At 35.6% G+C, this 27,063-nt stretch overlaps 2 protein-coding genes across 2 annotated transcripts; both read left to right on the top strand.

Moving 5' to 3' along the window:
- The first annotated feature begins 17,124 nt into the window (after positions 1-17,124).
- Positions 17,125-20,392, top strand: LOC134652708 (putative inorganic phosphate cotransporter). The gene is made up of 4 exons (XM_063507871.1): positions 17,125-17,267; positions 18,624-18,803; positions 19,630-19,768; positions 20,376-20,392. Exons 1-4 carry the CDS (start codon positions 17,178-17,180, stop codon positions 20,390-20,392), a joined length of 426 nt encoding a protein of 141 aa, XP_063363941.1. The 5' UTR covers positions 17,125-17,177.
- Positions 20,393-21,069: 677 nt separating this feature from the next.
- LOC134652843 (putative inorganic phosphate cotransporter) lies at positions 21,070-24,938 on the top strand. The gene is made up of 7 exons (XM_063508035.1): positions 21,070-21,289; positions 21,460-21,609; positions 22,314-22,446; positions 22,842-22,966; positions 23,192-23,311; positions 23,938-24,082; positions 24,910-24,938. Exons 1-7 carry the CDS (start codon positions 21,095-21,097, stop codon positions 24,936-24,938), a joined length of 897 nt encoding a protein of 298 aa, XP_063364105.1. The 5' UTR covers positions 21,070-21,094.
- Positions 24,939-27,063: the final 2,125 nt, after the last annotated feature.

Below are 27,063 nucleotides of genomic sequence, written 5' to 3'. Positions count from 1 at the left end.
AGTACTGGAAGTATTTTGTTTTGTATTTTTATGGTAGATTATTAGATAATGTATATGTGTAGTAAGTCATAACTTACCTTAGTTATTGTTTTCTGATAAAATATTCGATCTAAAAGTTTGTGGTTCGTATGAACCCTCTGCCGTCTGGGGCACGTTCGAGTGGTTTATAAGTGGCCTCTGCCCTGCAGGGAGTTTACATGACATTTAAGGGTAAGATTCATTACTATGAATGAACCCTCATAGTGCAAAAGTCATTCAAACTAAGAAAAATATATCGCAATAATATTATATTTTCCTTTGGTTTTTAAATTAAATATTTATTCAACGATTAATCTTACGAGCCACGATATCCGCGCGAACTATATTTTCTTAATTAAATTGTGGTTTGATTATTTTATCGATTACATGTGAAGACGTGACTTACCCTTAAAACTACTCTGTATGGCTAACAAGGCAGTGGCCATATATGTGCCACGTAGCACCATTTTTAACGGACAGAGGGCATATAAAAACTACCGGTTTTTTTATTGAATTAATGATAATAAAAAAAAACAAGAAATTACTTTTCTTTTTTAACGCTATTATCTACCCGAATCAGTAATCAAAATTAAAAAAAATGTCAGGCCTGTTTAAGGGTTAAATTTACGGGCTTTTCTATCACTGTCACCTAAGCCTAGTCTTATCCGGGCCAAGGAATTAACATACAAATGAACGCGTCTAGAGTAATACTCCTCTATTTTCGAAGTGACAAGACTGACACGGCATTTAACATCTTTAATTTTTGTGACTCCCAAGAAGTAGTTGCACTGAATATGAAATTATTATCTAATTACTTGGTAGTTTGTATTCACTTTGGGTTTATTCAGTTTGTAATTAGTTTTGGCTTATTATTAACCGGGCAACTAAAATATTAAATTAGTTTTTATCAAATCTAATTTATTTTTGGACTTATTTTCAAAATTTTACTGAATAAAATTCTTATAATTTAAAAGGTACTCAATTTTGAATTAGTAGGTAGTGCGTACGTGTTCATATATGCGTAAGTGTCACAATTACTGTGGACTAAACTAATACAGGTGGAGAATAGCTACTCCGTCCGGTTTTTTGTGCTTTGTTCACAAGATACCGTTATATTGAGAGGGAAAAGCATTCCATTTGTAAAACGCTCCCGCGGGCTAAGCTTTGTGCACCATTAGGCTTGGGGCACCAAGAGCCATCAGCATCAAAGAATACGTCCGTTCCTATTATACACGTTACCGTATGACTGCCTTTATACGAGTGACACGGGTATTGTTCGGTGGAATCAAATGGGTACCCGAGTCAAAAGCTCGCTCCAAATAAAACGATCAATGTTGCAATCGTAAACGGACAGGTTGATTTGGATCGCGCCAGTGTTTTTCAAACTTTTGTTTTAACTTTGCTTTTTTCATTCATGTGAGAAGACAACACGATTTTTAGTTCGTCCTAGTCAAAGTTCTTTGTTTTTAATTTTGGACATATGACAATACAATATATTTCGATGCATTGTTGAATAATGTCAAGTCCACGGTTACAGGAAAAAAATATTAAGACTTACATCATGTTGGTATATATTTCCAATTAAATTAAAAGTAAATAATTAATCGTCAGCCTGTGAAATATATACATACTTAATTTTACCATGACAAAAGGGCGTCAATAATGTATTTGAAATTTAAATTCAAAACATTCTTCATTCAATTTAGCCTTAGCAACACGCACTTTCCAAGCGTTAGTTACAATCATCATCTTAATCTAATTACCAAAGCAATTTCTTGTTGCAAAATATTACGAGTATTATTGTTAAAAATAATGAGCCATTATAAAGATAATTCATATAAGCAGGCGTAAGTTTGCGGAAATCCTTATTAATTAACAGAATACGTTGCAGTGAGAACCCTTTATAGGTACTTGCGAGAATTTACTAAAAGATAATTGACCAAGTAAGTAACTAATTTTGCGAGCAGGTTCGATACACAGAGCCAATTTTATTTTCTAGAATATAATACACCTATAATATTGAATGTTTGAGCACCGACACTGAGGTTTTACGCCGAACGCTTTACGACGACTAGGTGTCAAGCATTCTGAGGTTATGGCCTAATTGGGATAGTACTTACGCCCGGACTTACGACCCAGATCGCTTGTTCCTATTGGATTGAGCGCAGGCAACTCCTAGGTATGTCATTTTAAGACCAGTGTAAGAAGACCTCGGTGTATTAAATGTCAGAAATAGGGTAGGTGACTGTGGCACTACAAATAAATGATTGTGATACTGAATAACGTACAGGCAGAAAAAGCTTAACGGACGAAGTGTTCATTCAAATTCATCCTCGCTCTATATCTCAACAATAAAGTTATATGTAATATGTGTGTTATTAAGTGAATAATTAATAAATAAATATCTGGGTGACCGAGCTTCGCTCGGAAAACATATAAAAAACCCATATAGCAAATTTCATCGAAATCGTTAGAGCCGTTTCCGAGATCCCCGAAATATATATATAAATAAATAAATAAATATATAAATAAACAAGAATTGCACGTTTAAATTAATAAATAAAATAAATAATTAATATTGTCCAGATTGTCCTTCGCTGCCTGAAACACAGGGAATCCTAGTTCAGGCATTTGTAAATTACTTTTTTTATAAATTCTTAGTCTTTAAGAGCAACCACTGTACTATACTTTTCTCAATAAATTATTTGTATTTGTATGTTCCGTTGTGAATTCTCGCTAGACACTTCAGCTGCTGATTGAACCTTAGGTTTGGACTCGGTTAGCGGTTGGTATAGCACCTGACAGTAAGCTGTAAGCATTCGGTTGTAAGGCACGTAGCCAGTAAAACTAGACGCAGGGTTCGAAAAGTTTCTCGTAAACGTAAAGTTGAATTGCGGTGATTTTTAGGATTATTTGAGTTGTGTTATATATTGTTTTGTCATTATAGAGGTAATCATCAAACATTAAAGTATGACTTATAGCACTCATTTTAAGCGTTATATTATTTTCTTAGGGAGTGCCATAATATGTCACTCACAAAAGGGTAACTAAAAAGACCAGTCAAGTGCGAGACGGACTCGCGTTCCAAGGATTCCGTACATTACCAAATTTTTAATATGTATTTTTTTCTGTAGAACGTGAGTGAAATGTCTGTAAAAAACCCGTAGGGGTCGGATCAAAAACTAAGTGAGTAATTAAGTCCGACTCCGGAATTGTTGCTAACGCTTTTAAAGTTTTGCATTTTGCTTTTGAATTATTTCTAACAAGAAGCGATATTTTGTTTTTACAACTTGTTAGTTTTCATATTGTTATGATTCTGTCTGGATAGGCCCCGTAGACAACATGCCAATCGCTAACGCTCCGTAGTGATCAAAACGCAACTGTCACTGTCGCACTAATATAGAAGAGTGATAGAGAGACACAAAGCGTTTCACTGTCTTAGCGATAGCGATTGTCGCCTTGGCTAGGCCGGCAGGTATTTTGTTTCGCTTGCGTATTTTGAATTTATGGTTTGGTAATTAAGTAACTACTTAGTTTAAAATAAGCATAATTATTATAAATACGCGAAATCATCCCCGCACCCAAACCCCAGTGTATGTTAATTACACTATTTCCAGTCTAGACAGGACAAAGTTTTAGGTCCTATCTCAATACCTGAAATATTATTGATAAAATATCAAAAACTGTATGAGTTATAGTCTGTTCGGAAAGAGAAGAGTCATGGAATATATTGGGCCCCAAACATTCAAGGACTCTTCTCTTTCCGCACAGACTAATTTTCAGATTTTTCGTTAAAAGTAACTATAAATATTCAGTAAGTATCATATCTTTAATCTTATTATGTCACTTTTAAGTATCTTATATCTAGCATCTCGCAGTTCACGCAGACAAATGGATAAATCGACAACGATAACTGTTTAAACAAATTGTTATTATTGGTATATTACTCGCTCGCATCGATATAGAAGGTACGTGAAAGATGCACGGACCACTGATCGGTCAGTCTGATGGTGTTGGATGTTAACCATTTACTCGCCCCAACTGCTGAACTATACTCGCATTAGAGCGTTTTCCAAAAAAAAATATATTTCATTCATGTCTTCAAAATATTGACTTCTTGGGCTCATGTTACTCAGAATCATTTGTACATTCACGCCTCATACATGAAAAAATGTGTCCAGCAAAGTTTTGTATGAAAAAATATTTTTCCAGTGCGTCACGTTCCTACAAATAAAAAAATTATTCATACAAAAATGTGACGATCTGGAAAGGAAATTTTGGGACATATTTTTTCATGTATGAGGCGTGAATGTACAAATCGTCGGCCTAAATCGCAAACCTCGTAACTCAATCTGACCAAATTTTACAAGAGGCACAAAAAACTTAATTACTTACCAAAAATTTTGCATGAAGACTAGCTTAGGTTTTTTTACATAATGTCAAGTTAAATTTAGCCGTCAGATTGTTGAAACCAATTTTTGTTTAAATCACCTGAACCTGGAAAATTTGGAGTTACGAGTTTTGCTTGAAAATTTTAGAAAGTTAATCGGGAGTTAAGAGTTTTGCTATAAAAATCCTTGAAAATAAAGGATAATATTTTGATCTGAACAAGGTCATTGTGGATCAATTAATATACATATTATTTTATTAAACTTTAAACAGAAAAGCCTCTTTACGCAAAACTGACGTGCAGTCACAACGCCATCGCAGACTGTACTGAAGAGAGTGGCGGGGGGGAGTTACGAGTTATTCCTTTTACAAAATGGCGGTCGGGAGTTGCGAGGTTTTCTATTTTACTTATTATGGCTCCTCTACACGATGGGCCAGCGCCGGCCACTCCAAGGGACGCATTTATGCGTTAGAGGGAGCAAGTGATATTGCTATCTCATTCTACCGCATGGCTGCGTCCCTTGGAGTGGCCGGCGCTGGCCCATCGTGTAGAGGAACCATTAAACGTAAACGGTTTCTTTTTGGTACCTATTTAAGAGTTTTGCCGTTAGATGCGTTCAGAATAGTACTATCAAAAAGTGTCAAAACATGATTTAAAAAAAAAACGCCATCGCAAACTGTACTGAAGGGAGTGGCGGGGGGGAGATACGAGTTATTCCTTTTACAAAATGGCGGTCGGGAGTTGCGAGGTTTTCTATTTTACTTATTAAACGTAAACGGTTTCTTTTTGGTACCTATTTAAGAGTTTTGCCGTTAGATGCGTTCAGAATAGTACTATCTAAAAGTGTCAAAACATGATTAAAAAAAAATGGAGTTACGAGGTATGCGATTTAGGCCGACGAAATGATTCTTAGTAAAATGAGCCTAAGAAGTCAATATTTTGAAGACATGAATGAAATGTAATTTTTTTTTGGAAAATGCTCATTAACGAGGCTCCACGGCCGCCTGCTATTTGTTGCACCGACGGTGAGGCTGCGCATGTACTAAACAAAAGCGACATTCCGATGACGACTGCAGCAGCATTACTGTTGCAACATTACTGCTATTTCTATGACACTGCTATTTCTAATCTCCGTAAAATGTGGTGTAGGTATGTGTAAAGTCAAAGTGCATAATATTATCCACTTTTGGTGTTTTCATAAAATACGCTACAGGCCTCAATTACCGATTAAACGTTTGTCTGCATGCCATTTTGAATTAACGTATTTGTAATAAAGGGATAAAACATAAATTAACGAATAAAATATTGATTGATTAATGGAGGTTTGTAATTTTTTATGATTAACCTTTATACAATATAAGCTATTTACCGATCATGTACCGAGTTAGTGTGTAAGTACAAATTTTGCGTTGATGTAGCGACATTACTGGAACGATAGAACGTATGTTCAATCCGTAATTTATATTATCAAGGAGATTGAAGGTGTACTTTGAAAAAAACTAGCAAGTTACATAAGTTAAAAATTATCTAAACGCCTTTTGTATAATAGATAAGCAATCAATACATACGACAAAGTGTCAACTAGGTATTACATTTTGATGCATAATATCGAGACAAAATTACCAAAGTTATCTACTATTGACTATCTTATGATATATCGTAGTTAAGAAAAACAATACTCAGTCTATGCGCAACGCTATGCGTAGACTCGCGCGAAGATAATTCGAGGAAACTAACGACTATAATTCGACTCGAACAAAAATAAACCTATTTGATATACGATTTTAGTCATAAGAGTAGTTTAATTAAAGCGATACAATGCCAGAAGTAAAGAAACAAAGTACGAGTAAGTTCAGATTTTTTGATTGTATTATTTAAACGCTAACCTCTTAACTAGAAGTCTTTAACTCGTATACATAATTATATACTTTTGGTAGTTTACAGTAATTTGAAAAGATCTAAACTTCCGTTTAGCATGAATTATGTCCCTGTTGATGGGGTTTCTCTTTTCCCATGCATTAGAACATACCTTGACCGAATCATATTGGTGGCACCTCAATTTTTTTTACATATTTCCAGAAGCGGCGTTAGGTATCCGGCACCTACAATGTGTGATGCTATTCTTCGCGTTGCTGTTGGCCTTCGCCATGAGGGTAAACATGAGCATGGCTATCGTCGCAATGACAGACTCTTCTCTAGAAAATGTGAGTACCTACTGCATCATAAGAACTATAACTGTATCCTATTTTTCATACTTTTATAACTAACACGGGACTTAATCGCGTAAAACTTACGTTTATTTATGGCCTGACGTTTCGAACGTGACGTTACGTTCGTGGACAGGCATACTGGTGAGGATTTGTATCAACATCTTATTGCTCCTATTTTTCAGTTAAAATATTTAATTTCTTTCACCTAAGCCTGCTATGGATGTTTTGTTTGTCTTAGGCCATCATTAACGTATACTCGTAAGAGGATCGTCATGATATTTTTTTTTTCACCGTATATATTTACAGTTTTTCTATTCTATTAGATACCTACGTATATTTTAGAATAAGGTTGTTTTTAGTAAGATTAATAATATATGATTCTAGATGAACAACCGGGCCGAATTAATAAAGGACGACTCACGCTAGACCGGGCCGGGCCCGGGGCGAAGCCTCCGACATGTCATTTTCTATGAAGGCTGATCGGTGATAACGTGGTGCTTTCCATAGAAAACGAAGCGCCGGAAGCTCCGTCCCGGCCCCAGCCCGGTCTAGCGTAAGTCATCCTTTAACTGAACTACATATTTAGTTTATTTCTAAACAGAGATTGTCGAACTTATCTTTACAGGTTAGGTTATAGCTTAGTACACGTTGAGACTGGGATTATTACGCAAAAACCTGAGTTTCGAAATATGATTAGATTAGGTATGTTATCAGACTTGTCAGGAAGGCTTAGATACCTTGGCCAAACTTTCACATTGTTTAGGTATATACCTACCTAATTATGATACTTCCGATTCGATTGAAATATTATAGTGTTTAGATTCACGTAGCATTTCAAATAACTTCTTGATTCCGATAAGAAAAAAGTTAAAGCGCTAAAGTCGATGAGGGCAAACTGTATTACAAATTTGTAGCATCAGTAAAGAGGTAGGTACTAGGTGCATTTCGTAATAACGTGCGTAGGTTCCGGAGGTAGGTTCCTTCGATAGATTATGTTTAGTAAAATATTGTATCGAATGCACACGTTTTCATCAAAAACAGAGAAGGAAAGTCAGAAAAAGTGTGTCACAATCACGTTACGCTCAAATGGTTCTAACAAAATAGGCACATATTTAACAAATCTGTTTTATTTTCAGACATTCGACTGGAATATACAGATTCGGAGCGTGATATTGTCTTCTTTCTTGTGGGGCTATGTGATTCTTCAGGTGCCTGGCGGCCTTCTTGCTGACAAGGGCGGCGGCAGTCTCCTAGTCGGCATTAGCATTGGAGCCAACTCCATCATCTCTCTCATTCTGCCAACTGCTGCTGTTTACGTAAGTTTTGTATTTACTTCAAAATAGACTTAATTTAAGAACTGTTTCGAGTCTCCTGATTAGCAGCAGGTGTCATAGTATGTTCAGCGTATGTCATAGCTATCGATCAATTCTGATTTAGTTGTAGGTAGAGTCTGTGCGGAAAGAGAAGAATCGTAAAATGTATGGGGCCCAATACATTCCACGACTCTTCTCTTTCCGCACAGACTCTAGTAGAATCTGGCATCTTGACCATTATTCTGTATGAGTATTCGACTTCAACCTAAAGATAATTTGTTGAAATAATTTATTAACTAAATTAAGTTTAAAAGGACGTCATAGCAAATACACAATACGAATATTGAGAATATTTTCGTTGAGCATACAATTCCTCTGTTATTAGCACCTATCTATTTATTTATGGACTTTATGGTTGATAGAATACACCGGAATTTAATGAAACGACATGAGGCGAACGAATTTTATGCTGACATTTTTTGAATAACGTGTATTACATATGTGGAGGAATTAAGGCAGAAAAAATAAAAAGATCTCTTAATTTCAGGGTGGTTGGTACGCAGTATGCGCCTGTCGGGTGCTGCAAGGTTTAGCGCAAGGATTCATTTATCCAAGCATGCACAACCTTATCGGAAAATGGGTGCCGCTAGAAGAAAAAAGTCGGCTAATGACATTCATTTATGCTGGTAAATTAATTTAATCAGTTTCTAGTGAAATTTAAAATTTTATGGATATAAAGAAAGTGAATAAAGCAAAATATACGAACTACAATATAAGCAAAAAAGTTTATATTCTGCCTTGACATGACTTTGAAATCAATGTATTTAAAAATGTACATTACATTATTAGATGAAGATGTAACAATACACTTAACAATAATTGTGTAAGTCGTACAACGTACGTAAACAAAGATAAGTGACTAGAAAGCGTTGTAACTCATAAAATTATTTTAAATGGTTTACGGTAATAAAGCAAACTCGTAATGTTAAATTTGAAATGAAAAGTAAGTCTTGTAATATTTTTATCATGTTCTCAGCTTTTATTACTGCTTAATTTCTAGCCACTGGTTTGTGGGCATGTAATTGTGTCAAGATGTAAATTTAGAGTATTTCTACGTTACATTTTGCTCAAATACACCTAAATTGTGCCTCATTTAGAATTTTCCAAATCATTCCCAGGAGCTCAATTGGGTACAGCAGGTATGCTGATGTCAGCAGGCTTCTTGGCAGACTATTGGGGCTGGGCCTCTATATTCTACATTGTTGGTACATGTGGAGTCATCTGGACCCTCGTGTATATGTATATCGGAGCAGGAGAACCTCAAACGTCGAAATTGATAAGTGAAGAAGAGAAGTTGTATATTCAGACTTCTCTTGGTCAAGTTGGAGGCAAGAAGGTTAGTTTTAAATTGAATCTTTCAAGCAAATATACTTATTTTTTTAGTTGAAACTCTAAATCTATTATGACCCTCCCAGCACGCACAAGTTTTTTTGCAAAAATCGCGAAGCGTCTGCTTGACGTAAACTGGTGACCCAAGAGCTGGCAGCTTCCTCGCACAACAAATCATCATTGTGATACAAAAAGGAAATGCCGCCAGCATCCTTGGTACAATGCCTCAAGTTCAATCTAAAATAGGCCTATTTTAGATTTAGGCTAGTTATTAAATTTAGTTTAGTATTTGGTTTAAGTAGTTTACCTCTGTATAATCTTATACCTTTAAACGAGCAATTCTTGTAAATTTATGTATTTCGGGGATCTTGCTCTAACTATTGCGATGAAATTTGCTATATGGGGGTTTTCGGGGGCGAAAAATCGATCTAGCTAATAGGTCTTTGTGTAAGGCCTGAGTGGACGCTCGAGTTGGGCGTGCAGCGGGGCGGGGCGTGCGGCGTGCATGTTAAACAAATGCAAACGTATAGGCTTAGTGCACGCTACTCAAATCCCTTGGGAGCTCGACGCCACGCTGCATGCCCCGCCGAACGGGGTAATGCGCATTTTGAGTTTTTACTTTATGTTTTCCGAGCAAAGCTCTGTCTCCCAGATATAATGTATCTAACTAATATGTAAATAGAGAGATTTATTCGTTTATTGACAACATATTTTTATTTATTTACTTATGAATTTCAGCCACTTCCAATGCCATGGATGTCACTGTTGACGTCCATGCCCTTCATTAGTCTGATCATCGTGCATTGTTGTCAAAACTGGGGATACTATACCCTGATGACTCAGATACCGTCTTATATGAGCCACTTTCTTGGAGTCAACATGAAAGCGGTATGTAAATTATATTACCTTAAAATGTTTTGGATTTTTCAATACAAAATTTACAATTTTGTGTGTTACAATTGTATTCAATTATAATCTTTAGATTTTTTTCCGTCGATGCCGTGGTATAGACGAATGAGAAATTTTAATAATACATTTCTGTTTTCAGAATGGCGTATTGTCCGCCACCCCTTACATCGTAAAAGGCATCCTCAGCTTTCCCGCTGGCTTCATATCCGATTATGCCCTCGGTAAGGGCTGGGTCAGTACTACTGCTGCCAGGAAGATTAGCAATAGCATCGGTAATCAATTTCTTAATAATAATCGGTAATAATTAAATATTCAATATAAATAATATCGCATGTAATTATTCATATGCCAATATGCGTAGATGGAACTACATGAATGATCAAAACGATACCTTACTTGAAAACTCGACATTCCAGCTCATCAGCAATCCTTCTAAAGTTTTAAAGACAAACTAGATTAATATGATCTATGTTTTTTGTCGACAGGTTTCATAGGCCCAGCGTTGGCCTTGATTGGATTAGCATATGTGCCAGCTGGTAACATAGCCCTAGCAGTCGGTATACTGTCTGCCGTGGTGGGACTCAACGCGGGACACTTCACTGGCTTCATGGTAAGGCCCTTCTTTTTGCCAAATCAACTTATATGTAAAAACAATAACTTTTGCTTTCCAACTCAGTGTAAATGTTTACATGGCCTACTACTAGGTACTATTTTGTCGTAATATAAAAACGTAGTTGCGGAAATGTGATACATTTTGAAACATACTGTCTCATTTGAACCATATAAATGATTAATTTATGTATATGGTTCAAATGAGACAGTATGTTCATTTAAAATGAATGCATCATATAATACACCCAGTGGCGGCCAGACCGAGATGCTCAAGTAATATTTAGTTACTAAATACAATTGTACAGTTTTGAAAAATAAAATTTACTTACTTGTCTTTATTATTTCAGCTAGTTCATCTGGACATGGCGCCCAATTTTGCGGGAACTATGCTTGGGATCACGAATGCCCTTGCGAACATTGTCTCCATTATTGCGCCATTAGCTGCTGGAGCTATGATTAAAGACGAGGTAACTCTTACAATGTATTCTTCTTCAACCTAGCGTTTTCCCGACCTAGCGCCAGGGTCCGCTTTCCTGCTCAGTCTTCTCCACTTTTCCCGGTCTTCGGCACCCTCGGCATATTGTTATCTTTCATGTTCGTTAGCACGACGTCCAGCTAGCGCTTCTTAGGCGCGGCCGCGTGATCTAGGGCCTTGAACAGTGAAGTTGAGGCATCTATTTCCGAAGTAGTCCATACCATCGGAGGCGAGTTTCTTGCAGTCTTTCTTCTTTCGACTTCTACGTTACAAAAATAATAATTGAAATAAAGCAACTGTTCTTTTCTGATATGTCGGAGTGATGCATGAACGAAAGGAAAACCGAGGAAAAGGTGGATTAACTGCGTTAGAGATGATATAAATTGAAAGCAGGTGAATGATGAAATAACGAACGACAGAGGTGTGGACTGAAATAGGGAAAAGGCAAGCGAATGATGATGATTATGATTATGATGTTATTATAAAACTAAAGGTACGATTTAAAGAAAACCATTACCAACTATCATGTGATGTTAAGTCCTATTAATCACATACGGCACGCTATACAAGTACAGATATTTACTACACGAAAACCGCTGGTTTGGGGCCTGAGAATGGAAACGGTGTTACCACACCAATCGATCGAAGAGATCGGTCGATGGTAGAATGGAACAGTCGATCGATTGGTGTGGTAACACCTAAAGAAAGGCTGTGCGCTGCAATTCTCACAAATCTGTCGCAAGGGGCAAACATCAAACAAGATTATATTTCGCTTCCAAGGACGTAATATTCGAATAGGTATTGACCAATGTTTTATTTCAGACTGACTCGGCAGAATGGCGGAAGGTGTTCTACCTGTCCTCATTTATATATATTTTCGGAAACACCATCTTCCTCGTTTTTGGAAGCAGTATTCGGCAGTCGTGGAACGAACCGAAGACAGAGAAAAACGTTGAAAAGGTCACTGGTAAGGACATTTAATTTTTACTTTACTAAAGTAAAACAGGGGACAGAATGGGAATCGAATCGGACTCGCCCACCGAGGGTTCCGTACTTTTTTTTAGTATTTGTTGTTATAGTAGCACAGAAATACCTACATCATGTGTGAAAATTTCAACTGTCTAGCTATCAAGGTTCATGAGATACAGCCTGGTGACAGACAGACAGACAGACAGACAGACGGACAGACAAACAGACGGACAGACAGACGGGTACGGAACCCTAAAAATGAGCTTTTATATGTTTTAATAATTGTTTTTGCGATATACAATAAAATCAAAAACCAAAAACTTTGTAAAAACTATGTCAAATCCAAAGCTGTTAAAAGTTTTTCAATTAAAATTTTTAATAACAGAACTTTTGTGAGAATTAGATACATTAATTAGATCTATACCTAATAAAACGGCTCGCTTACCTTTTTCAAGTCTAATTATAAATAAATAAATATTATAGGACATTCTTACATCAGATTGACTAAGTCCCACAGTAAGCTCAAGAAGGCTTGTGTTGTGGGTACTCAGACAACGATATATATAATAAACAAATACATAAATACATAGAAAACACCCAAGACTCGGAAACAAATATCTGTGCTCATCACACAAATAAATGCCCTTACCGGGATTCGAACCCAGGACCGCGGCTTCACAGGCAGGGTCACTACCCACTAGGCCAGACCAGTCGTCAATAGTCGTTATATTGCTCCGAATAGCAATTGCAATTGAATTGTCTGTGTCGGTCCGCTAACGCGTGTGGCTCCTTGATGCGTAGCCAACATGCCAATCGTTTACGCTCCGTAGCGAACGAAACGCAACTGTCACTGTCGCATTAATACAGGGGAATGATAGAGAGAGAGATGACTAGTATACGTTACAGATCGTTAACGATTGGCACTTTGGCTATAAGCACCCTGTTGTAGTTCGTTATGGAACGTATCATGCCGAGCAATTATCGATTTAAAAAATGTGAGTGACCCGTTTTAATTTTTACCAATTAATAGTTATGAATATGAATAGTCATGTGTTCCAAGTTAAACTTTTTTTTACAGGTGCGGAAAAAACTGAAAAAGTTTTAAAAAATCCACAAAGAAACCTAATAAAATAGATAAATATGTATGATATATAATTTATTTCTTAACTAATTACTAGTATTATTATAATTGTAAATTTTTTGTGATGTATCTAATAAAAATGTAACAAATAAAGTGGATTTAAAGTTTTTTTTCCTGTTGTCACCTTTTTTTAGGTCGGGGAAAAAGTTATTTCTAAGTGTATCGTGATATCTACACCAGCAATTGTTCAATAGATAATTCGTAAAATTGTATGCGTAGTATATTCAACTTCCAAAACATGCATATACTTTGTCAAAGGACTGTCTCATTTCAAACATAGACAGAGAGAATCAGAATATCTTTGTCTTACACTAGTACTAGCACCCAAAAGAAAAGGATGAGAATAGTTTTTTTTTGTTCTTATTTACCTACTGACAAATTGGTTTGACCAATTATAGTTTAGTTTATCATACCCCGGGGGTTTGGATGTGGGAATGTTTTACACTAGCCAAAACATACCTAGTTACAAAAATATAAACTGTAAAAACCAAAAGTATTTTAATAATTCTAAGCATGTTTGGAACTTACTGCGTATGTCGAATGTATGGTTTGGTAACTATTTTACAATAAGCATAATTACAAATACACGAATTCATTCCCGCATCTAAAACCCCGGAGTTAATTAGGATTACTTCTTCATTCCTCTTCGAGGTCAGTTTTACTTTTTCATAACGATAGAACACACTTAATTCTAACAAACTTTTACACTCATCACATTCTTAGATTTCATTCACACACTTTTCACTCCCTCCTCACAACAAGCTTAGACACATAGACAAGTAGACACTCCTCTATCTTTCCTAAATAATTCCTATTCTTATGTTTAGTATAATTATAAATTTTATTTCTGGTGATGATCATGATCGTGATGATCATGACTCCCGCGATACAGGCCATGCCTAGTGCGGGGTTCACTGTAACTTGCCTGCTAAACATTTATTATGAATAAAAATAATGTTATTGTTATTGTTAATTACAATTACACTATTTCCAGTCAAGACAGGGTAAAGTTTTGGGTCCTATCTCAATACCTAGGATATTAGGTATTGATATCGCGGTTTGGAGCCCCATTGGAGGTAAAAATTCAATTAGTCTGTAACTTGTGAATTACAATTTTAATATTTTTTTTTACATTTATAAAAAAAAAATGGAAATGAGGATTCTTTTGTGTAAGTTCGTATATATGTTCCTAGCATTGTGTAATAAGACAAGATATGTGGTGTCCCCGGCCCGCCGCCCGATGGAGTAAAAGGGGGTCAAAAGTTACTACGGGAATACTAACAATGGAAGGGAGGAGCACGTTTTTTAAGGATACCGTACACAGACGAAATTGCAGACAGAGATACAATGTTCCAGATTTTGGCGTTCTTAGTGGAGAGGAGAGACTATATTTTTACTATTAGAAGTATGAGAACAAATTATCTTTTTTTTAGAAATTACTATTTTTAATAAAGAAAAAGGATAGTTACTGTGTCATCCAAAACGAATACCTAATCACATGTTCATGTTTTATCTACTTAATGACATGTTCGGCACTTAGGTTGGTAGTCAAGTGGTACCTACCTATCTCTCAATACATAACTTTCTCTTGACAAAACAACTCAAGGCATCGATGTAAAATTATTGATGAAATATGTATGTAGTATTTAGGTCAAATTTATCTATTGTTAACATTGACATATATATCTAAGGACCGGTCTTACGGGCCATAAAAATGGAGCCAGTACAACGGTGTCACGCACACAAATTCGAGCCAATCGTGCAAACTAACGCCACAACGTGATTGGTTGATGAGTTCGCGTCACGCGCGCGATTGGTCGCAACTAGTTGCGTTAGACTGCACGATTGGCTCGAATTCGTGAGTGACACCACTGAACTAGCACCAAGTTTTGATGATAGATGAAAATATACGTTATATTAAATTTGTCAACACCAAACGTCAATGTGGTACCTATTACCTACTTATTCGATAGGTACCTACAATGCAAACCGCGATTTCTGGTAATTCTGATGATCTTCACCAAAACTCCTACTTTGAAGAAAACTAGCAAGTTACATACATAAAATTAAAAGTATCTAGACGCCTTCGCCTTATGTAGATAAGCAATCAATACATACGACAAACTGTCAACTGTTAGATTTTGATACATAACATGGAGACAAAATTTCCAAAGTTATCAGTTTACAGATTTATATTGACTACCTTGTGATATATCGTAGTTAAGGAAAACAATACTCAGTCTATGCGCAACGCTATGCGCAGACTCGCGCGCAGATAATTCGAAAAATACTAACGAGTATAATTTGAAACTCGAACAAAAATAAACATACCTACTGGATATACAAATTCTAGTTATAAGCGTATTTTATTAAAGTGATACAATGCCAGAAGTAAAGAAACCAAGTAAGTTCTGATTTTCTGATTGTATTCTTTTATAAACTAGGTTTCATCAATGATTTGTTTCACTTGAAAGAACAATGCATTCGCTAATCTCTTAACTAGAGGTCATTTACTCGTATATAGTGTTTGTAGTTCAGAGTAGGTATTTTGTAAAAATCCGATAGGTACCTCAAATCAGTACAGGGGATGGCCTCCTAAACAGGGGGTAGGCAAATAATTTTAAATTAAATCGTTGTATTTTTACCTATTAAAATAATAAAATCGACAATAAAAGCAGTAGTAGTAGTTAGCCCTCTGATAAAGACTTTAAGATAATAACAATCAGGTACCTAGAATATCAAATGATTTTAATTTCGAATCAGTAATTATGTAGATACCTGCAGATTTTATAGCCTTTCGAGCTATAATTGCCAAGACTAATACTGTAAACATAAGACATGCAAACATAATAGCAAAGAAAAATAAAAATCTTAGTATTTATATAAGTCAACGCAGGGCTGCTTGTGGCAAATATTGTGTAGTAGCGAAGCGACCCCACGTACCCTAGTGCTTTTAGGGGACTTAGGGAGATTTCTCACCCGACATATGGTTACCTAGGTAGGATAGTACTACTAACAGTTTTGGTCATAAATATTATATTTACAATTTATAGCCTCCTGACGACTGGGTGTCAAAATTTGCTAGTTTAAATTTAAGTCTGAAAAAAGATAAAGATAAAGATATATTTATTTGCAAAAATGTAGTGATAAACAGAGAGCGGATTTGAAGTAGCGATCTCAATATTAATATGGATATGACTGGTATAATTTATTATTTGTTCTACACACCAAAATTATGTAACATATCGGACCAAAAAACATAAAACCTTTTTGGAAGCTTTTATGATGATAATAAATAAATGTGTGTAGAATAAATAATAAATTATACCAGTCACATCCATATTAATATTGAGATCGCTACTTCAAATCCGCCCTCTAGTGATAAACATAGGTGGACAATAATTTTGGCGACGTACATTTCACTTGAAGAAGCATGCAATGTTTTCTTACTACCTAGGTAAGTATAGAGAAATGTTGTGATTTATACATTTTTTTCTGCATAGTTAATGATCATTTTTTACCTTTACACGTTATATTAGCCGATTCAAACTAAGGTGTTTTTAAATTTTAATAAACGAATATTTTGCAAGGTATTTAAATGTTATTTGTACAATGTTTATCTTTCCTATAGATAGAGACATCACGCTGCCAACTATTCAAGAAAGTATCTTTTATAATTTCTAATGTACTCTTAACATTTAATTACTTAATTTCAGAAGCGGCGTTAGGTATCCGGCACGTACAATGTGTGATGCTGTTCTTCGCGATGCTGTTGGCCTACGGCATGAGAGTGAATATGAGCATGGCTATTGTCGCCATGACAGACTCTTCAGTGGAAAACGTGAGTAAAGTCAGACCGTGAAAAGTCTGCAGCGATTTAGATAGTGCACGCAGTGCAAGTGTCATTTTAAACGTCAAACTTCTATGAAATTATGACGTATAAATAACACTTACACTGCGTGCGCTATCAAATCCGCTGCAGACTTTTCTTGGTGCAACTATAAGAATCATAAGAATTCTTACTGTATCCTATTTATCAGTTAATTTTTTCAGATAACCTAAGCTCGCTATGGCTATTGTTATATGTACTTATAGGCCATAATTGAACGTAAGAAGATCGTAGGTAGGATAAATAAAATGTAATGAAAAGACGTCAAAAATATGACCTCTATTGGGAAATTAGATTGATATGGTCGCAATGAAGGTATTTCATGCACGGCTTATTAAAATTAAATTATATGAAATATTCCTTTAAGGCCTGTGGGCCATAAAAAGTGAATTTAAAAAGTTAAGTTAATTTAGCGCTAGCTACGAGGCTATTCAATTACCTACTCATTTTAAAACCTAATAATAGGGTAAGATACTATGAAACAATGAGTGACATAGTCATTGAAACAACGGCAGTTATTCATTAGTGTTTGATTTATTAATGAGTTATTAAGAATTTAATCACAAATATTTGAGCACTATAATATTTCTCTAAATTTAACAATATGACCTCAAACGGCATTTTTATATTAACTTAAAAAACTCCGCGAGCGCTCACTCATCCAAGAAAATACCGTGACGTTTAATTAGACAAGACTCTGAAACCCAGAAACGAATTTCGGAATGAATGTAAAAAAAGTAAAACGTTTATTATTTTTATATTGCATTATTTTACTAATTTGCACTTTACATAAAAGTTGGGCACATACCAAATGCCAACCCTTTTTGGCACAAGACTGACACTTTCAAAGGACGTAAAATACCTAGGCATAATACTGGACGATAAACTGAACTGGAACAAACACCTAGAAAATAAACTGAACAAAGAAACAGTAGCCTTATGGCAATGCCAGAGGATGGTGGGCAAAAGATGGGAACTTGCCCCTCACATTATACTGTGGCTGTACAAAATGGTAATAATGCCAATGATCAGCTACGGCGCGGTTGTATGATGGCCCCGCACCCAGCTAACCACGGCAATAGATAAACTGCACAAAACACAAAGACTAGCATGTGTAGCTGCGACGGGCTGTATGCGAACTACTCCGACTGCGGCCCTAGAAACAATGCTAGGACTCCGTAGACGGACGCCTTAGATGAGGACGGAGCTGCAGCTAGCATTCGACCGCGTGCGCCCCGTCGGGCGTCACCAACTGCCCAATGGTCCTAACAAAATAGGTACTGCTTAACCAATCTGTTTTATTTTCAGACATTCGACTGGGATATACAGATTCAGAGCGTGATTTTGTCTTCTTTCTTCTGGGGCTATGTGATTCTTCAGGTGCCTGGCGGCCTCCTTGCTGAAAAGGTCGGCGGCAGTCTCCTTATCGGCATTAGCATTGGAGCCAACTCCATCATCTCTCTCATTCTGCCAACTGCTGCAGTTTACGTAAGTTTTGTATTTACTTCAAAATTAAAGACTTAATTAAGGAGCTGTCTCGAGTTTCCTGATTTGCAGCAGGCCTCATCACAATTAGCGTTATGTGTACCAATTCACCAAATTCTATTTAATTTTGGTGAATGCTCTTATCAAGATTGATCCGCACTTGACTTAACAACTCACGTGTAAATGTGCACAACATGTCATATTTTAGATAAACTACATGATCTTGATTAAGTGATTTTACGCCAATGCTCTTTAAATGTCATCTGTTATCTCCTAATCATCATCGATATTACGTCAGTAGCTCCTGTGTGTAGTTACATTTCAAGATTTGGTTGATTTTTTTTGTATACCTACCTAGCATGAAATATAGTAATCATTTGGTAATGTTTATTATACACGGTGTCAATTACAGTACAGTAGGGATGAAACGAAGGTCAAAGATAGAGCTACCTATTTGACCCCAACTGACGAGTATGTTCAGCGTACATCATAACAGCTTTCGATAAATTCTGATTAACTTGTACGTAGTAGAATCTGGTATCTTGACCATTATTTTGTACGAGTATATTCAACTTCAATTATTGAAATAATCAATTAACTAAAGTAAGTTTTGAAGGACGTTTCAGCAAAAACACAATATCATGAATATTGAGAACCTTTTTAGTAAATAGGTAACTATCGATCTATTTATTTATGGTTGATAGAATACACCGGAATGTAATTAAACTACATAAGGCAAACGAATTTCTGGCTTAAACTTTGGTAATACATGTATGTTTAATGTGGAGGAATTAAACGCAGAATTAAAAGAATAATCTCTTTATTTCAGGGTGGTTGGTACGCAGTATGCGCCTGTCGGGTGCTGCAAGGTTTAACGCAAGGATTCATTTTTCCAAGCATGCACAACCTTATCGGAAAATGGGTGCCGCTAGAAGAAAAAAGTCGTCTAGCGACATTCATTTACGCAGGTAAATTAATTTAATCAGTTTTTAGTGAAGTTTGAAATTGTATGGATATGAAATGAAGATAGTGAATGAAGCAAAATGTAGTAAATAGAATAAAAGCAAAAAAGTATTTCTGCCTTATGATGACTTTGAAGTTAATGTAGGTATTTAAAAATATACATTACATTATTAGATAAAGATGTAACAATACACTTAACAATACGTAATTGTGTAACTCGCAGAACGTACGTAAACAAAGGTAAGTGATTAGAAAGCGTTGTAGCTCATAAATTTTTTATGGTTTACGGTAAAAGCAAACTCGTAATGTCAAATTACAAAGCGTGGTGACAAGATGAAAAATACCTGATACATATAGGTAATATTTTTATTATGTTCTCAGCTTTTATTACTGCTTAATTTATGTTCACTTGTTTGTGGACATGTAATGGTGTTATGTCATTATATAAAGTTAGAGTATTTAGACAGATAATTTCAATATTCATACCCACAACATATACATGGCAAAGACAACATATATGACATTAAAAGTACAAGATTAAAACATGAAAAAACAACTTAATTACTAACAGCTATTAACTATTACTTTATGAAGCCATGTGTCGTGGCACAGAAAAGGCGCTGGCTTAGCAAGCCACATTGCTGGTATTCTGCCAGTACCTTATATAAAAATATGCAACGCTTATTTTCAACAGTTGGTGCAAGAAATGTAAGAAAAACTACTGTGCAATTAGTGTGTGACGTGTGCCTTATTGAGTGAGTGTATGTAAGTGTGTGTGTGTATTTTTTGGACATTTGGTAGGTAACGTTATAGTATTAACTATTTGGTATATTACGGGTAGTATTACCCGTATAGTGCGGTTGGCAATGTAAACCTAGTTTAAAAAGAATGGAGCAAAAGAGAGTTTAGGGCATATGGTATTTAACATTGATTATGATATTTTTTAGGGTTTTTGGTATTAACAATACCTATTTAATTCGTTTTTAAAGTTACGGGTAGTTTGAAATAAGACCTAGCATACCTACTTAATACGTTTTTAAAGTTAAGGTTAGTTTGAAATTGAAGACTGTTATTGGTTGGGTATAAAAAGAAAGACACTTGGCGGACAGCTCTCTTTGGTTGTTGAGTCGTGCTAGCAGGCGGTTGTCAAGAGAAGAGATTATTGTGAATTGGAAGAAGACAAGAAAATAAATGGATAAATATCTTCAAGGTGTTGTTATTTTTACAATTTCTACGTTACATTTTGCTTAAATCTACGCTTAAAACACCTTAATTGTGCCTCATTAAAAAAAAACACATCTTTCCCAGGAGCTCAATTGGGTACAGCAGTTATGCTGATGTCAGCAGGCTTCTTGGCAGACTATAGGGGCTGGGCCGCCATATTTTACTTTGTTGGTACATGTGGAGTCATCTGGACCCTCATCTATATGTTTATTGGAGCAGGAGAACCTCAGAACTCGAAGTTGATAAGTGAAGAAGAGAAGTTGTATATTCAGACTTCTCTTGGTCAAGTTGGAGGCAAGAAGGTTTGTTTTAGATTGAATCTTTCAAGCAAATATATTTGGTACGCCAGCATCCTTGGTACATGTCTCAAGGGCCTATTTTAGATTTAAGTTAGTTATTAAATTTAGTGTAAATAGAGAGATTTATTAGTTTATTGACAACAATTATAATTTATTTATTTACTTATTTCCAGTCACTTCCAACGCCATGGATGTCACTGTTGACATCCATGCCCTTCATTAGTCTGATCATCGTCCACTGTTGTCAACACTGGGGATTCTGGACTCTAATGACTGAGATACCGTCTTACATGAGCCAAGTTCTCGGAGTCAATATCAAAGCGGTATGTACATTACTGCAGAGCTTTTTTTTTGACACGTCACATATAGCTTCTATTCGACAAAGAGCAACCGGCCGCCCGTATTTCTAGCGAGGACCGATTGACTCAACAAATAATACAACATAATAAAAAAAAATTGTTGCAAGTATCGCAGAGAGAGTGGTCGTTGGCTGTATGTAATATTTCAGTCTAATATTAGTGAGCAAATTTAAAAAGTTAGAGCAGCGGACAATAATGTTCGTTTCATGCTAACTCCCTACATTACTTCTTGGCCTAGGTCAAGAAATAATGTAAGGAGACATAAATGAGCAACTTCATGTCTACATATGTATACATTTTGGGGTATGTTTGAGAAAAATAATTAATACGGACTTTTGGGGGATAAATAAATCTCTTCTTAATAAGTCCGATAGAGAATTTTTATATTTATTTTACTTAGGTATTTCCCTTGAATTTCGTGCTATCGATTTCCACTGTTGTAGTACCTACATGGTATTTATGACATGACACACACATAGTTATGAAATTGTTGTGGTAGTTTGTTTGACATTTGTGTTAGGTACGTAATTAATTTATAATTCATAAATATCAACTTGATTATGTATGTGATGGTTACAATTTTATTCAATTAAACCTTTTTTCCGTCGATGCCGTGGTATATAGCCGAATATAGACGAACGAGAAATTTTAAACATTTCTGTTTTCAGAATGGCGTATTGTCGGCCACCCCTTACATCGTGATGTTCATCCTCAGCTTTCCCGCTGGCTTCATATCTGATCATGCCCTCGCTAAGGGCTGGGTCAGTACTAATGCTGCCAGGAAGATTAGCAATAGCATCGGTAATATTTTTTATGCAATAATTAAATATTCATTACAAATAATATCGCATGTAATTATTCATATGTCAATATGCGGAAATGGAATTACATGAACTGTGTGTATTCAGTCTATGGCCAAACACTTACCCAATTAAAGTATAAACAGATCAAAACTAAACCTTACTTGAAAATAACTAGTTGAAAACGACATTCCAGATCATCAGCAAGTATTCGAAAGGGGCCCACAGATTACCAGTTCGCCGGACGATATCAGCCTGTCAGTTGTTCGGAACTGTCACCTTTTGCGTTTAACTGACAGGCTGATACCTATCGTCCGGTGAACTAGTAATCTGTGGGCCCCTTAAAGTTTTAAGGACACACTAATCGTTTAATATGATCTATGTTTTTGTCGACAGGTTTCATAGGCCCAGCGTTGGCCTTGATTGGATTAGCATATGTGCCAGCTGGTAACATAACCCTAGCAGTCGGTATACTGTCTGCCGTGGTGGGACTCAACGCGGGACACTACACTGGCTTCATGGTAAGATTTTTCTTACGTTTTCTTGCCAACTCTGTGTGTAAATATTACATGGCCTACTATTTGGTCATAATATAAAAACTTAGTTGCAGAAATGTGATAAATTTTGGAATATACTGTCTCATTTGAACCATATAAATGAATGCATCATATGGCCAAATATAGGTACTTACTAAAAACAATTTAACAGTTTTGAATAATAATATGTACTTATCTTTATTATTTTAGCTAGTTCATCTGGACATGGCGCCCAATTTTGCGGGGACTATGCTTGGCATCACGAACGGCATTGCGAACATTGTCTCCATTATTGCACCACTAGCCGCTGGAGCTATTATAAAAGACGAGGTAACTCTTACAATTTATCAGTAAATTAAAAAAAAATACATGTCATTCTCAGTCTTGACATTTCTGGTGTCGGTATCGGAGGGATATAAGAAGAAAGGAAAATGTGGTATAGATGATATAAAAAGAAATCTGGTGAATTATGAGCTGATGAACGACGTACTTACTATGTACGGAAGAAAAAGACATGCGGTACCGACTCCAAGTAAACGAGAAAAGGGAAGGCTTCGGAGGGATGTAAGAGGAAAGGAAAACCAAGGAAAAGGTGGATTAACTGTGTTAGAGATGATATAAAAATAAATCAGTTGAACGATGAGCTGACAATGAACGACGTACTTACTAAGGTACGGAAGAAAAATACATGCGGTGCAGGATCATGATGACGGTTTATAGAAAAAGAAATATAAATGATTATTTGATGATAATTTCGATTCATAACGCACGGCACGCTACAAGTACAGAAAGTTCCAACACATAAACCATGGGTTTGGGGTCTGAAAAGGGAAAAAAAGGCTGTGCATTGCAAACTGGGCATCTCTTGTGGAGCGGAAAGATGCAAACCAGATTATCTATGTTTCGCTTCCACGGTTGTCGTAAGTATTCAAACATTGACCAATGTTTTATTTCAGACTGACGCGGGAGAATGGCGGAAGGTGTTCTACCTGTCCTCATTTATATACATCTTCGGAAACACCATCTACCTCATTTTCGGAAGCAGTGTTCGGCAGTCGTGGAACGAACCGAAGACAGAGAAAAACATCGAAAATGCCACTGGTAAGGACGTTTAATTTAATTACTTTACTGTAGTAAAATAGGGGATTCCCATTCGAATTCTGCGTTTCTTTCATAATGGTTATACTTAATACTGGCTCAAATTTTATTCAAATATAAGTACTATGCTTTGCCCACGACACGTCAGACGAATCTAAATTCATCGCTGAAGAAAAAAATATGAGCTTTTATATGTTTTAATCACACAGTCCTAGCGATGATCGCGGACAGACTGGACTGTCCTTACATTACACAAGCACTGCTGTGACAGGCATGTAATTAAGACGGGGATAGGATAGGGTAGGAAAATTTGTAGAAATAAATAATTGTTATTCATTGTATTATTGTATTATTTGTTGTTTTATTTATACCAATTTTAATGTTTAATTTATTTTATTTTTGGAATGACATATATGTATCTTGTGATGTAGCAATAAGACAACTGTTTTTAAACTGATTATGAGCCTTGTAGCTTGAAATAAATGTATTTTTTTTTATATTGTTCTCGGGTTGTCCAACAGTCACAAACTTTGTACAGATTATTTCAAATCCAAATCAGTTAAAAGATTTTCAACAAAATTTCTAATAACAGAACTCTCGTGAGAATGAGATACATTAGATATACCTAATAAAACGGCTCGCTTATCTTTTTCAAGTCTAATTATATTGCTTCGCCTAGCAATTGCTATTGAATTGTCTGCGTCCGGAGCAAAACATGTCAAGCGATTTTCGATTTAAAAAAAAGTGACTGACCCGTTTTAATACAATATTTTACCAATTAATTGTTATCAATAGCCATGTGTTCCAAGTTAAACTTATTTTTTTTACAGATGCTGAAAAAACTGAAAAAGTAATATAAAATACTGGACTGGTGGACTGTGTGATATAAAATCCACTAAAAGACTTAATAAAATAAATAAACATGATATAATTTATTTATTAAATAATTACTAGTCTTATTATAATTGTCAATTGTTTGTGAAGTATCCAATAAAAATGTAACAAGTTAGTGTCTTTGAAGTTTTTTTGCCTATCGTCACCTGTAATTAGGGTTAGGACATATCGTCGCTATACTTATACAACCTCATATCTGCAACAATAATACTGTTAAACAATTAAGCGACATTAAGTTATTTAAAAATAAATTAAGGAAGATACTTATCGAGAAATGTTATTATACCATAGACGAATTTTTAGAAGATGACATGACATAAAACATTATTATTATTTTCAATAAATCAATTTATTAATATATATATATATATTATTTTTTTTCTTGTATAAAATTAATTGACATCAAGTAGGTAATTCTCTAGTGTTTAATTTTAGTTAAACCTAGTACAATTGCATGATAATTACTTTAAATAATTTATTATACTACATATTATAATTAAGTAGTGTAATTGTGAATTGTATTTAGTTATTAAGTTTAGTTATATATATCCTATATTGTACGCCCTAGCAGGGTGTCATGCACCTACGAAGACTATTTAAATGTAAGACCTATTGTACTGATGAGCATGAGAACAATGGATTAAATGAATATGAATATGAATAATTTGATGGAAATGTCGCTTTTCTTTCATTCGAAATACGGGTGTTTTTGTCATCAAATGAGTGTTGCAGATACGAGGTTAAGTATAGCGGCGATATTTCATACTAAAAGCCTCGGGGTTGCGGCAGGGGGAGGGGTAGGGACGCTAGTGTGCGTAAAGCACCATACCCAAAGGTATCATACTACATTCATAAAAGGTTGGCTATCATTTGTTTGTCTTCCCTATACATTAGAACACAATTGAACCGAATCAATACATACCTAGTCTCAATAGTCTGCTAAGATCATACATGGGTCATTTGCAATTTTTTGTACCTTCGTCTAATTTTTTCTTAACATTCTCAGTTTCGTAACGAACATTAACCATACAAAAATGCAAATTTGTATAGCTAACATTCGTAACGAAACTGAGAAAATTAAGAAAATTTAATCTCATCTTTTCTTAATTTTCTCAGTCTGATCATCGTGCACTGTTGTCAAAACTGGGGATACTATACCCTAATGACTCAGATACCGTCTTATATGAGCCATTTTCTTCGATTCAACATGGAAGCGGTATGTAAATTATATTACCTTAAAATGTTTTGGATTTTTCAATTATAAAGCTTAGCTTTTTTTCTGTCGATGCCATGGTATAGACGGATGAGAAATTTTAAAAATAATACATTTCTGTTTTCAGAATGGCGTATTATCGGCCACCCCTTACATCGTGAAAGGCATCCTCAGCTTTCCCGCTGGCTTCATATCCGATTATGCCCTCGGTAAGGGCTGTGTCAGTACTACTGTTGCCAGGAAGATTAGCAATAGCATTGGTAATACATTTTTTGTTATATTTAAATATTCAACGGCGCAGCGTTCAATAGCACATTTCACAAAAAACTTTTTACATTACTTAGTTCTATGTACTCTAAATTCGATTTAACCAATATACACGCTCCTCCTCTTCGACTTTCCCTTGAAAAACAGGCAGCGAGTTTGAAATTGGGAATACATAGTTAGCGAATCTTCAAGGCCATCCAACATGAAATGCTCAGTGATGCATCGATGGACTTCCCATTCGTTGCTAGGTCTTCCAGGTAGACGGCTAAGGCATCGGCTTTGTTCTTTAACCCTGTTATGTTTTGATGTAGCACGTAGATGTATCTGTGCGAAAAAAAACGCCATTGTAATCGTTCTGAATATTTAAGGTGGCGTTTTCATAGTTACTTAAGTCGTGGTCGTGGCGGTTGTCAGCATCTGTACTCGTAGCCATAGCGGAGCAAGAGTCTTCGGGTCTTTGTAGACTGGAAATTAGACTCTGGGAGCCCATCTTGTAGTATGGACAAAACAAGAAAATTGCGTTTTTGTCTGTGAAATATTGCGTTTATGTATATAATATAGTTGCTATACAATATTTTTTTGGATGAAATGTAAGGAATCGAATGGTATC

Source organism: Cydia amplana, chromosome 12 (assembly GCF_948474715.1).
Source record: "Cydia amplana chromosome 12, ilCydAmpl1.1, whole genome shotgun sequence".
Classification (NCBI taxonomy): domain Eukaryota; kingdom Metazoa; phylum Arthropoda; class Insecta; order Lepidoptera; family Tortricidae; genus Cydia; species Cydia amplana.
This window is presented reverse-complemented; position numbering and strand designations above follow the sequence as displayed.